This window comes from Saccoglossus kowalevskii, chromosome 5, assembly GCF_978046115.1.
Source record: "Saccoglossus kowalevskii chromosome 5, keSacKowa6.1, whole genome shotgun sequence".
Classification (NCBI taxonomy): domain Eukaryota; kingdom Metazoa; phylum Hemichordata; class Enteropneusta; family Harrimaniidae; genus Saccoglossus; species Saccoglossus kowalevskii.
In genome coordinates, this window is record NC_140645.1 from 37,686,591 (window position 1) to 37,700,092 (window position 13,502).

The 13,502-nt window shown below is 39.2% G+C and overlaps 1 protein-coding gene across 1 annotated transcript in view; it reads left to right on the top strand.

Moving 5' to 3' along the window:
• LOC100374192 (transcriptional regulator ERG homolog) overlaps positions 1 to 13,502 on the top strand; it is a 42,158-nt gene that overhangs the window by 24,623 nt on the left and 4,033 nt on the right. Inside the window, exon 5 of the mRNA XM_078013436.2 lies at positions 7,233 to 7,280. Within this exon, the coding sequence (XP_077869562.1) occupies positions 7,233 to 7,280 (48 nt within the window). The remainder of the gene's footprint in view (positions 1 to 7,232; positions 7,281 to 13,502) is intronic.

The following is a 13,502-nucleotide window of genomic DNA, read 5'->3' on the forward strand; positions in this document are numbered from 1 at the left end:
GCAACAGCCATACCTGTGATTCACATGGAATGGTACCGCCCATAGAGGCAACAGCCATACCTGTGATTCACATGAAATGCTACTGCCCATAATGGCAACAGCCAGACCTGTGATTCACATGGAATGGTACCGCCCATAGAGGCAACAGCCATACCTGTTATTCACATGGAATGGTACCGCCCATAGAGGCAACAGTCAGACCTATGATTCACATGGAATGATACCGCCCATAGAGGCAACAGCCAGACCTGTGTTCACATGGAATGATACCGCTCATAGAGGCAAAAGTCAGACCTGTGTTCACATGAAATGCTACTGCCCATAATGGCAACAGCCAGACCTATGATTCACATGGAATGGTACCGCCCATAGAGGCAACAGTCAGACCTATGATTCACATGGAATGGTACCGCCCATAGAGGCAACAGTCAGACCTGTGTTCACATGGAATGGTACCGCCCATAGAGGCAACAGTCAGACCTATGATTCACATGAAATGGTACCGCCCATAGAGGCAACAGTTAGACCTGTGTTCACATGGAATGGTACCGCCCATAGAGGCAACAGTCAGACCTGTGTTCACATGGAATGGTACCGCCCATAGAGGCAACAGTCAGACCAATGATGCACATGAAATGATACCGCTCATAGAGGCAACAGTCAGACCTGTTATTCACATGGAATGATACCGCCCATAGAGGCAACAGTCAGACCTGTGTTCACATGGAATGGTACCGCCCATAGAGGCAACAGTCAGACCTGTGTTCACATGGAATGGTACCGCCCATAGAGGCAACAGTCAGACCTATGATTCACATGAAATGCTACTGCCCAGAGGCAACAGCCAGACCTATGATTCACATGAAATGCTACTGTCCAGAAGCAACAGTCAAACCTGTTATTCACATGAAATGATACCGCTCATAGTGGCAACAGTCAGACCTATGATTCACATGGAATGGTACCGTCCATAGAGGCAACAGCCAGACCTGTGTTCACATGGAATGGTCGCGTACCGTTCATGTGCTACTGACCGGTGAATGACGGTGCGCCGATTTATTAGTTTATACGGAAACCTGCCAACAGATCTCGCGTGAACTCGAATTCTCGCCCAACTGCGCACTGTTTATATTAGTAACGCACTTAGCCTGTATCATGCCGCGCATTTCCGTGGAAAATCACTTTCATGCATTCAGGCTGGATGTCGCTGAGGAAAAGTCATCAAAGTAGAACGCGAAAATAGTTCCTGTGTTGCCATGTCTTCAATCAGAGAACCTTATTTCTACTTTAGAGCAGTTTCCGTTCTCTTTTCTAGGCCATTATTGCAACGGTTGGCAGTAATAGCTGCATTCATTTTAATAAAAGGAATGTACGCGCCATAATGCATCAAGCTATTTCCCGCCATGCCCACGCGACCATGAAGCGTAATTCCCGCTAAAGTGCCAAAATGTAGAAATCGGACATTTTTAGTAATTTTCCTTTCGCTGCCGTTTTAAATTCTGAATAAGAATGTATTTGTTACGTTCCGGTAGACAGAAACAATTGTTTTAAATGTTTTCTCCATTTTGCTTTTGTACTTCGTGCTCGAGTGACACTAAGTCAAGTAAAATAATATGTACATTTTCAAATTTATTTCATCAATGATTACACAATATTCGCTAACAAAATGACTAGAAAACAGTATTGAGTGCTTAAACTTCCCGCTAATATTTGCTATCAAAACAATTCCCGCTAACGTCGAACACTTTATTTGGAAATCCAAAATGGCGACATCAGAGTCCAAACGACATCCTTCCGTTGCCTGGACACAATTGATATGTTCTCAATCGTTTCTGCATCATTTAGCGTGACTTTCATTTCACTATATATATCAGCCAACAGTCGTTATTTGCTGTAATTACAAAGAGTCGTATTATCACTAAACCATTTTCAATATTCCTAGCAAGCCCTCGGTCTTTCAAGCTATTTCCCTGTTCAACGTGCATAGCATACAGTAGCTATACGAACACAGCAGCTGTCACTCATCCCTGCTCAGTTCAAGTAGATACACCTCTGTCAAACGCGTTGAATCCTGAAAAATTATAATGATCGACCAAACCTAAGCACTGTAGTCGTTGAGATGCGTCGTGTTGGACATGGGTCCTACGCAACGCATGTGAAATGCATTGTTTACACGAAATTCGAACTGAGGCTGCACTATGGCGATTCAGTATCTTATGTTAAACGTCACTTTCCGTGAGAGGTTGGATTGCCTACGCGAGTTGTAAAACCCACAGCCTGAAAAATAAGTGGCAGCTTTACTAGTCAAATCCGCTCGGCTCAGACTCGGACATTATTATTTTCCTTAGGGAAAGTGTGTAGTGGCTTCCACTTATCCTAAAATCAACTGGTTGTATATTGTCACAGTCACTTGTGTTGTAGTGTTTCGTGAGATGAAGCCCAGTGTGATATGTCATTTAGACAGATTCAGGATATTTTCATCGAATGATGTTCTTTTATTTCGTTTGAAGCATAGGATGTAATAAACAGATATTACATTGAACGAAAGAACACCGTTTTCATAGTTGTCACAGCAGTTTATCTATTATCAAATTATGGTTAGACTTTAAACAATATTGAATCAGTATTTTTAAGATGAATGGCCTATTTTGTTATTTTTTGATCAAAAGCTAACGATTATTTTGCATCGCTTGGTATCGTAACCTACACACTTTGTGAAGGAGTACGCTAGTCAATCATTCGTTAAAGTATAAACCAAATCAATTCTTGATAAAACGAAGACAACAGAGATTGTGTTCGAGAAATCAATCAAGATCTCCAGTGAAATAAACTAAGTAATATGTGCGAATGTCATGACACGCGGGCAACCTATCATATCAAGGCACAGGGCGAGATTGACTCGATTGTAAAGCTAAAGTGCAAGTCAGAGCTGTCACCAGCTACACCGGAAGCCCATTATGACCGTATTAGCTTGGCCGATTCTTGCCTTGCATAGTAAAGCAGTTATGAACGCTCCCGATGTCCACATTGATTAGGGATCGCTTTGTGCACATTACCTCCTATATCCACTACTCTTAAATAAAAATAAGTTTCTCTTAGGGCTCCCCAAGTCAGTGGCATTTATTTAGACACTTGTAGCACCTATGATGGTTGTGGCCTAACCAAACTAGTCGTGAAAATTACAAGTATGAGATGAAATCAGAGACAGTTTTCGTTTGTGTTATTTCTCGATATATTCGTTATAGCGGGATATGAGTACAATTACAAACCTAGACGCCCTAGTCGCTCACACAGGCGTTACCTTGCACAAATCAAAATATTCCGCTCCGTTGATCACAGCAATTTGGCATCAATGATTGTTTTCTTGAAACCTCTATATGAGTAGATAGTATACAAATAAAATAATAAGATTTCACGAGGGTATACGATAACTCACAGAAAGCAATTGGAAAAAAACAAAAACAAGAAGAAGTGCGTGCATTTACTAGATTAAAAAAAAACTGAAAATAAAATTTTATTTTCATGGCGTAAAGTTGTCATGCAGTGTGCTTGATTTAACTAACACATAGGTGTGCAGAGATTATCCTTTTTAGCCGCTGGTGAAGATAGTGATAATGATGCGTTGTTGGTCGATAAGACACAATTATCGAATGCTGTGATTATGGCTTTCGGCGCATTTAAAAACAGAAGAGGCCGTGACGGCGACTGACAAGAGTGGAGATTCAAGCGTCAAGCCCCGATTACTGGAAGGAACTCGGAAGGAACTCGGAAAAATTCGGAAGGAACTCGGAAGGAAGCCAGACTAGGAGTAGAAGTAGTCATTGAGGAAAAATCGCATTCCGAAGGGAGGGGGGTGTTTCCGATGGGGGATACTGCATTGAAAAGTAATCATACTCTGGTTTTATCGATTCCTCGCAGTTGACTTCTCCAATGCGTCGATATTTTGTAATTAACGGACTGGGAAACTTGATCGTTTGGACACAGGCTATCAGACTCAACAGGTAGATTTTGATTGCATACATGGGATATGAATCGTAATATAGTGATCACTTAGTAGTGCAACTACCCCAGGCTTTTTTTCATGTAGAAAAATATTGACATAGAGCTGTTTTTCATTTCTCGTTCATTTGCATATCCGACAAAGGAAGATATCGACTTTTTCTAGTGTATGATTTCCATGATAAGTGGACAGCATATTGTCATACTATTGTACTCGCGTCAACCTTTCATCGATGTTGTTAATTAATCGAGCAAGAAAGACACTTTTAACTCATTAAGCGAAGTATGCTCGTGAGTAGAGTAGTAAACAAGTATTAAAAGCACCACGATTGTGTTGGAGTGCCTTCCTGCGCTCTCTGCCGCGCATTCAATCAGACGGAAGTTGGCTGCCTTTTTGCCAATTGCTTTATGCGTGTTCATTGTCGCTGCAATAGAAAGCTTTTAAGAGCCGTGGCAAATTAAACTAACCGGACTTGGTAAAACTGAGACGGGGATTGGGGAATCGACTGGAGCACGGTTTGCCGTGTTTTGTCATCAACACGTATCCGCTGCTGGGGTTTAGCATTCTGTTCATATCAAGATCTTTTTCTGGTCTCAGTTCCTGTGGTGCAAATTACGAAATGGCTCTCTGTGATATCGAGCAGGATACGGGACTTTATCACTAATTTAGTGAACATTAACAAAGTGAAGCTATTAAACGTTTGGTTATTATACACAACTTCTATTGTAGTTTGTAGAATCCCGCCAAAAATACGTCTACACGTTTTCACCAAACTTTCAAATGCTCGGTTTCGTATCAATCATACTGTGATAGATTGTTGCCATGTCAACTGTCATAGTAAACAAACTACACAATTTCAAAATTTTAATTTAAATATTATTGTACAAATTTAAATTACGGGACCGTAGCAGCAAATATTTTTGCATCTTCGGAAGTATTTTTTGTTTTATCTCTTCCTATTGAACAGAAACAAAACACCATGAGATGAATAATTTATCACAAGGCGGAATATTTATTAAAATATCGAAGAAAAATTTTGCTTGCTATCTATTTTTTGGGCAAACCTAAGTTATTGTACGATCTGTCCACGACAATCATCGTTCCATGTATAGAATAATATTTATATTATGTCCGTCCGATGGCCATACTCGTATTCTTGCACAAATCAACCCCCATGACCGTTATTGTAATCATAATTTATATACGAAATAAGTTGGACATTAAATGTCTAAATATGGTGAATTAATTGCTTTACTGATCTTTGTCGGCTATTTTAAATAGAGGGCACTATGGAATTCAAACGGTGGCAACAATAGGGTCAACTTCGTCGACGTCATTTTCAACTTGGTGAAATCCGCCCAATTTCGCATTTTAAAGGCTTTTAGGGGAAAATACCAACAACGTTAGTTACATTCACATTTCTATATTGACTAACAACCGGATACAGTATAAAAGCTTTGCCGCTTTAAAACATGTCAGCGAACTTGTAGCCGGAACCAATTTCTTGGCCAATCTTCGCCTGTCGTCTGCGTGTCGTTCCCGCGTCTATTTCTGAAATGTGTATTCACATTTGCAGGTAATTATCTGTCCGCTCAGCTAAGATTATTCTCTGCTTTACTCAGTAGTTGTAGCACTGATCACGGAACTATGCATGAGCGATCTCTGTCTTTGCCATTACTTCTGCTCACACGTCAGCAATATCCCACATCGTCTGCTATCCAACCAAACCAGTTAAATTGAATGAATTCAATTGTATTTTCTGTGAAAAATACCCGTGCACAATTTGCGTTATAAAATCATTATCTGTGACGCACGGTGAGTTCACCAATAGGTGATTTTCCGTACAATTGCGAGATCTCGCGAGATGCATGAAAGACGCGCGTCGAACGTCTGCCGCAAAAATCAAACGATTTGATTTTGAACTAGAAATTTTATTTCGTAGCTTACATTGACCGGCCGATCTTCGACAGAGGAATATTGCTTCCGAATACCCTTACTTAATCGAAATTGCCTATTATCAAATGTGGACAGCACATTATTAAGCATGGAAATGTCCCCGAAATACTTTCGCGTTTGTCGAATCCCACGCGATGTTTGACGCGACTACGACGCTATGACCTTTGTTTGTCCTGTTTTTACGTTCGATTTCACGCATTGCGCGTAATTCTCGCAGTGTGCGGAAAATGGTCTATTGTACTGAACAGTAATATGTTACAGTTTTTAAAATTTAATTTACATTTGTAATTTTGACGTATCCTAACATATAGTAGTTATTTAAAAATAATAGGTGAACAGGGTCAAAGTTCACTGACATTGTAAACGTTGTTCAGCATTGCAGGCTCTTAAATCCCAAATTGACGGTAATGTAACGACTTAAAATGTAGGGCTACTTGACACTGAGTCAGTGAGTCAAGTACAAACCAACTTTGACACAATTGGTTTCTTACTTTTCTGGAAACCGTGGAAACGTTTCCCAAAACGAGTACTCACTAGATGTTGATATTTGTATGTTAGAGCCCGCGATTTAAAAATCATCTAGTTTTTTCATCGAAGTCTCGCTCGACTCAATAAAAGGCTTGGTTAAATTCAGGTTTCAGTTTGACATACAAGTCGGACATGTTTTGTTGAAATGTTCAAAGTTTCGAAGATTTTCAGTGAAATAAATGGGGTGGTTCGTTGGTACGAATCATGTAACATCCCATGTATATAGTAAGACTGTCAGCGCAGAATTGCCTTTGTTTGACTGTTTGTGCTAAAGACTAAAAGTCAAAACATGCACATGACCTTAATTATGACTACCCATCAAATCCGCCCGAGTCAGTGATCGACTGGAAATCTGAACCCAACTTCTGTTACATGCCTATGAGAGTTGGCATGTAGCGCCGTAGATGATATCATATCCCAATATTCCATTATGGCGTTCACGATCAAGGCCACTCTCAATAACAATACGGTGACGCCTGACTTCACAAACCACGCCCTCTGGAGACAATGATAAAAGAGTAACTTTATAAAAAAATGTAATGTTATACCGACTTATTAATTGTGAGCGTGCATGGTTTGTTTAGTGAATTGGTAGTCTCTCCGCAGACCAATATCCGTTACCCCATTTTGAAAAAAAAAGATGCTTAAAAGGGGAGCTTGACTGTTTTCAGTTTCATCTTGTATCATTGGAAGAAATATCAATGTAACAATGAAAAATATTTTAAATTTTTTTTCTATTATGTTTTAGCTCGATGTGTTCCTGATATGCTGTGTTCGATGCTCTCACAATCGCGAGGTATTTCATATTTCTCTTATCATCGACTTTTATTACCACACTCACTCCCGCCAAAATTATTTTATAATCATTTTATAATCATTTTGTACTCAAATTTATCTTGGTTTACGTTGAATTTAAAGACAAAATTGCGTTAATTTTAATTTCCGCGTGCTTATAATTTAAAATTGTATGGAAACGATTTATATTTCTGAACCAGAATCGGTGGCTCTTTCATCACTGAATGAAATTATAGAAAAGTCAAGGGTCTACTACAACAACTGCTGCCCTAGTTCATTTCCTCAACTGATAGCATTTTAACATATTTCCGAAAACATGGCGCTATTCAATTACTGGGTCACGTTTCGTGTACAATGGCTTGCCATAGCCGCCGCTCGAGTCCGGCTTTTCGCCTGGTTAGATAGTGGTGCCACTTCATAGCTCCGCAGTTTGCCACTTTACTGTGAAATCGAGAACGATTCGATAAAACGCTGTTGTTCTTGCTAAACGACTAATTCGATTCAATGTCTATGCAACAAAAACCGTCCCCTGGTACTTGAACGAGTTCGCCGAGAAAACGTTCCACGTCCCGACTGAGTTGGATAACATTTTTCGCTTTAGTGCTTAAATACATTGTAAAGACGGGACTGAGGAATTAATTAAATTTAGTACAGAGATAAGGGTTAGATAGCAATGGTCCCATGGGTGAAATGAATTACTTGTTCGCTGGCTGGTACATAATTGTTGGCATTTACATTATGACATCATACATTTTAACACTAAATAGTTGTAACTTTAACCCGCAATCGGTCAAAAATGTCGTGTCATCCTGCTCTGGTTTCGACATAATGATATTTTATTTGCAATGTTCAATTACCAGTCATTAAGTCGTGTGCTATTTTATTTGCACGTAATGAGAATAGTTGTCGCTATGCTATTTTCTCCACTCCAAATCACAGTTCTTGTAAAAATGGAAATTTACAAGTATGTATTTCTGTGAATTTTTCAACCACTCAAACTCGCACCTGGAAAGAACATCCAGCGGAGCCGCTCGGACTGAACCAATTTTTCGTAAAGACAATAATATCAGCTTACCGTCCCGCAATTTCAGTAATTTAAAGACATGTCGTGTTATTTTTTTTATAGTTTCACAGTAACAAGAAATTAAAATATCGAAGGGTTTCTCTAAATGCATGTGCGACTTGGAGTCTCCACGAACAAACCCAACCAAACGTTGGCATATAGTGTTATATAATTTACTTTTTTATCCTGTTTAATGATCAATAATTCTAGTCTCGTTGTTTACTTATTTCTAGAAACAATGTAATGTTAATTTTTGCCAGCACTACGTTAAACTACTCTGCATTTCATCTAATTCATAGAAATTGACGCTGGAATACATGCGAATCGTGCAGACATGAAAACCCCGGTTATTTTAATAAAAGTGAATAACGACTGTACACGAAACCGAAGCTCGCCTCACAGAGGGGGGTGATCAAGGAGACGATAAATGGTTGAACACGAGCACTATATCATTTATGGAAATACTAATTTACTATCCAAACCTACTGAAACACACCGAATCGCAGTTTTTCGTTTTTTTTTTATGTTTTCTTATTTTTCAAAATGCAGTAAAGATTAGCTCAAAACCCGATTATCGATCAATTAACCTACAATCTACTAGCGAATCAGTCGCGTTGATTGCTTTTGTTATAAAAACGTGCGTAATTTCCACACCCCAAATTGATTTAAACCCCACCGTACAGGCAGGAAAATATAGCGGACACGGTAAATTAAAACGAATCGCCCAATTGTGTGTGAATACAGGTTAACAAGTGAAGGGTTTTTTTCATATGTAGAGGGACAATATAATTAAAATCAAAGCATCATCATCGATTTAAAAAAAATTCAAACACTAGCCTCTTTAGAAATGTCCCGTTTATTGAAATCCAACGAGCCCCTAATAAAATAGGCAGGCTCCCCGTGAAATCGTCGATCAATTTGACGTGGACAAAACAAACTGAAGTCGTTTGTATAAGCATGATTTAAAATCTGTTTTAGTGAGAGAGCAAAGAGCGTGAGTGGTTGGGAATGCATAATCAATTGCAATATTTAATTCTTAGCACGGACCTTGCATATCGCTTTGCAAATAGTTCATTGTCACGTGACCGGCGGAACGTGTTTACTTTTTCTTCCACGTTTCTCACACTGTTGCGTGATTAATTGGTTCCTGACGTCGGGCATGTTTTTTTGTTCATTTTTATTGTATTTATTGCATCGATTCTTGGAGTTTGTACTCGGGCTGCCTATAGAAGGACATGCGTTTCTCAGAAAATTTGTAAATTGCCAAAATATCGTTGTAAGTATCGACGATTAATGTGGGGATGATTATACTAAAAAAATATTGATATAATGGCAATAATTCTGCACAAATATGTCTTTTTTCTATACACTATGACAACGACTTACTTTTAACGCGAAATTAGGTGTTTACAGCCTTTACTCCTTCAAGTACAAATGCATATAATTGATTCTATTATTTTATTTTAAAATATTGATAAATGTAGACTATGAAAAGTGTATTTGGTCTAAAATTCAACTATAGACAAACGAACGCACAAAATGTTGCACCATCTGACGTGTATGGCGTTCAACAAAACAGTAATCTGTCGTGAACGATTGTTTGTGTTTATTGCATCATTACAAATCAGACTATTCATGTTTCTGGATTGATTTCGAATTTTCACGTTTAGAGGGGAGCAGAACGTGAAGGAGATGAGCTTACTGTAGCAACTACCGCTACCAGGTTACTAGCAGCTGACATTAAATACAAAACGAATATTAAGAGGAAAATGAGCAAAACTAAGACAATATCCGCTAATTTCCCATGAAATTGTAAACGATATGAGAACTTCCCTATTTATAATAACCGATGGAACTCCATGAATATTAGCTCTTTCCGCCTCTGTGAATGTGTCTGTCCGATGGCAATGGCGGCTGGCTTTAGTTGGTTAGCTTCCGTATAGCAGTTAACCCCAGTGTTTTGATCAAAGGAACCAGATCCGAATGTAGCTTTTATTGCCTTGATTGAATTAGCGTCTAAGAGGGTCTGATGTTACGCTGTTCTACAATGTATATCATATTTCAGACCAATTTATAGAAGCGAATGGTCCCTTAACTCTGCTGTACGTCCCACTCATATGTATGTGCATGTTAAAAACGAATCATCATCTGCAATTTTAATTTTACACTTAATCCTATTTAGGGCAGCCTTTCGGTGCGCTGTATGGTGACTCAGAACACCTCTGTCCGCCGTTCAGATATAAAACTTCAATAATATCTGTAATGCTACTGTAATTTCTGGGATGTGTTTAATTTAGTATTGTTATTCCAATTCAAATCTACACACTACTGTGAGATGTACGTCAAATAATCTTTTAATTTTTGTACATTTTGTATATTTTAAAAAGTGTGTTATTATTATGTTTTTTTCTACCATTTTCACGGATGAATGCCAGTCTTGAATGAAATCGCCAAATAATTTAATTTTCGCCGATTTGCAATATTTTCGGTGAGTTTTACACGCTAACCAACCAGACGACGGCACATCATTGTTCGAAAGGTTTTCTGACTATGCCGTGATTAGTTAGTAATGTGTCAGTAATATTCAATACGTCATCACTGACATTTTCAAGCCTTTTTCAATATTTTGCGGCCTATATTGCAATAGAAATTTATTTTCATATTATTGGTAAAAATATGAGATGAAGTTGTGTTTTTATTATGCAAATCGGACTGCTTCACGCCGGAAATCGATGAAAACATACACCCACTATAACTTATAGCTAAAAAATCTCGCTTTGCGGTCTCCTGGTACAGACTTACACGAAACAAGATATACCAATATCACATGGTATACGCCTAGGTATATTTCTTAAAATATACAATTATTAATGGTGTACATACATATTAAGTGTATGCCTTAACCGTGACAAGAACCAGTTCTCATGTATATCAGTTGACAGTAAGCTAGGTGGTACGCTTGGATCCCCTTTCACGTCAACATAATCGAATTATGTATTGATGGAGATGAGGAAAGTTTTATGGATTGTCTTTCCTCCACGTTTATTGGATTAAACACGCAACTGATCTTTGTCTCAAATAGTCATACCTCGAAGCTAAAAGTACAAAAATTAGCATGAAAACGAGCATCTAAAAATGGTGTTGTCCCTCTGCACCTGTACTGAGTATTCTTTAACTCCAGGGTGAAACCTTTTATGTGTAGGGGTGGTGGGGTATGCGAGGGGGTTGTGAGGGTATGTGAGAGGGGTTGTGGAGTGTGTGAGAGGGGTTGTGGAGTGTGTGAGAGGGGTTTTGGGGTGTGTGAGAGGGGTTGTGGGGTGTGTGAGAGGGGTTGTGGAGTGTGTGAGAGGGGTTGTGGAGTGTGTGAGAGGGGTTGTGGGGTGTGTGAGAGGGGTTGTGGAGTGTGTGAGAGGGGTTGTGGGTTGTGTGAGAGGGGTTGTGGGGTGTGTGAGAGGGGTTGTGGAGTGTGTGAGAGGGAAGTTGTGGAGTGTGTGAGAGGGGTTGTGGAATGTGTGAGAGGGGTTGTGGAGTGTGTGAGAGGGGAGTTGTGGGGTGTGTGAGAGGGGTTGTGGAGTGTGTGAGAGGGGTTGTGGAGTGTGTGAGAGGGGTTGTGGAGTGTGTGAGAAGGGTTGTGGAGTGTGTGAGAGGGGTTGTGGAGTGTGTGGGGGTACCGTGACGTTGATGCAATTCAGGCGCGAAGTCCGGTCAGGGTCGAATCAATAACACATTTGGAAAAGATTATTTGCGTAGAATTAGAAAATAACGAACTCATCACACCTTACGTCGAACAAAGACAAAACGTATTTAAAGAGATTGATATTTACATAAATTCAGCCTAATACAATCAGTAAGTTTGAACATATTTGGCTGCAAATATTACATAAAAGCGGTTAACGACCGCTTCAGTATGTTCCACCTGCCCATTTCCAATTTTGAAATTTTAGATAAACTTTGGATTTGAATTTGGCGTGACGGTTGAGTCTGGGAAGAAAGCTACTTTATGTTAGTATTTTTTTATGTTTAACAATTTCGTGAGTAATTTGTCTTTACACATATTGCATAAATAAACAGAAAAGTGTACAGTGTGCGTAGAATTAGAAGTCTGTGACTGCAAGTTGGATCCTCAGCGCGCGTCAATTTCCGACTGTTAGAAATTCCTACTCGTTGTCATCTGATTCTGTATAGTAGACTGTGTTCACGCACCGTCAACACTTAAATGTGTTTAGTAATGACGATCGCGTGTTCACCCTTACCCTTACTGCTATATTTTACACAACAACGTTCCAAAATCCTCAACATTGACCAGGAGGACGCCCCACGGTCACGTTGCCAAGGCAGCCTCTGAAAGGATGCATCTTTTAAAAGTACAACATTCCACTAAAACAATTTGTGTTCAGCGTAATTTAACACCACTTGCTGCCGGCTTACCAAATTGAATTCCACTGAGTTATTTCCCATGATTTCATTTACTGGACTCGGGTTGAAATAAGATTTCCCGTTTGGCACTGCAAAGTCGTGATGAGCATTTCACGACTTTTTAGTCTAGTTACTGACATTATTTCCGTTTTTAGAAATACGATCCATACATAAGGATGCTCTCTTTTCACCCAATTTTGTCGTCAAATCGACGTGCCCTTCATTTTTGTCTCCTCTTCAGTCACGTAAGATCGGCCATTATGCAAAAGAGGGGTGTTAGGTCCGAGGGACCGACCCGGCGCTATGATACAGTTTTGTTACGTTAATTATTTTTAGCTTGTCCAACACAGTATACCAGATAAAAATATAGGTAACGACGAGTCTAAATTTTTTTTTTATTTATGTTTTTTTTAAAGAAATATTCATTTTGTTGGTCTTTCTTGAACATCTCTATAAATAGAGATATGTAAACACTCCGTTTGGAAAAGTGCAATCCCCTCGTTCAAAAACATTCTTTTGACATCGAAATATTTGTATCACGTATGCATGATGGAACAGCATATACACACTGACACTGCCGTGCAGAACCAAAACACAGGTATTCCTCAATTTCCCGTCTTGTTAAAACCATGTGCCTTCACTAACAGTGACGAGGTCGTTTGTTATTATGTTGTACATGAGGGAAACATCTGCACGCTGCCTAAATCCTATCCACTTTACGCATATATTTATTCACTATTGTGT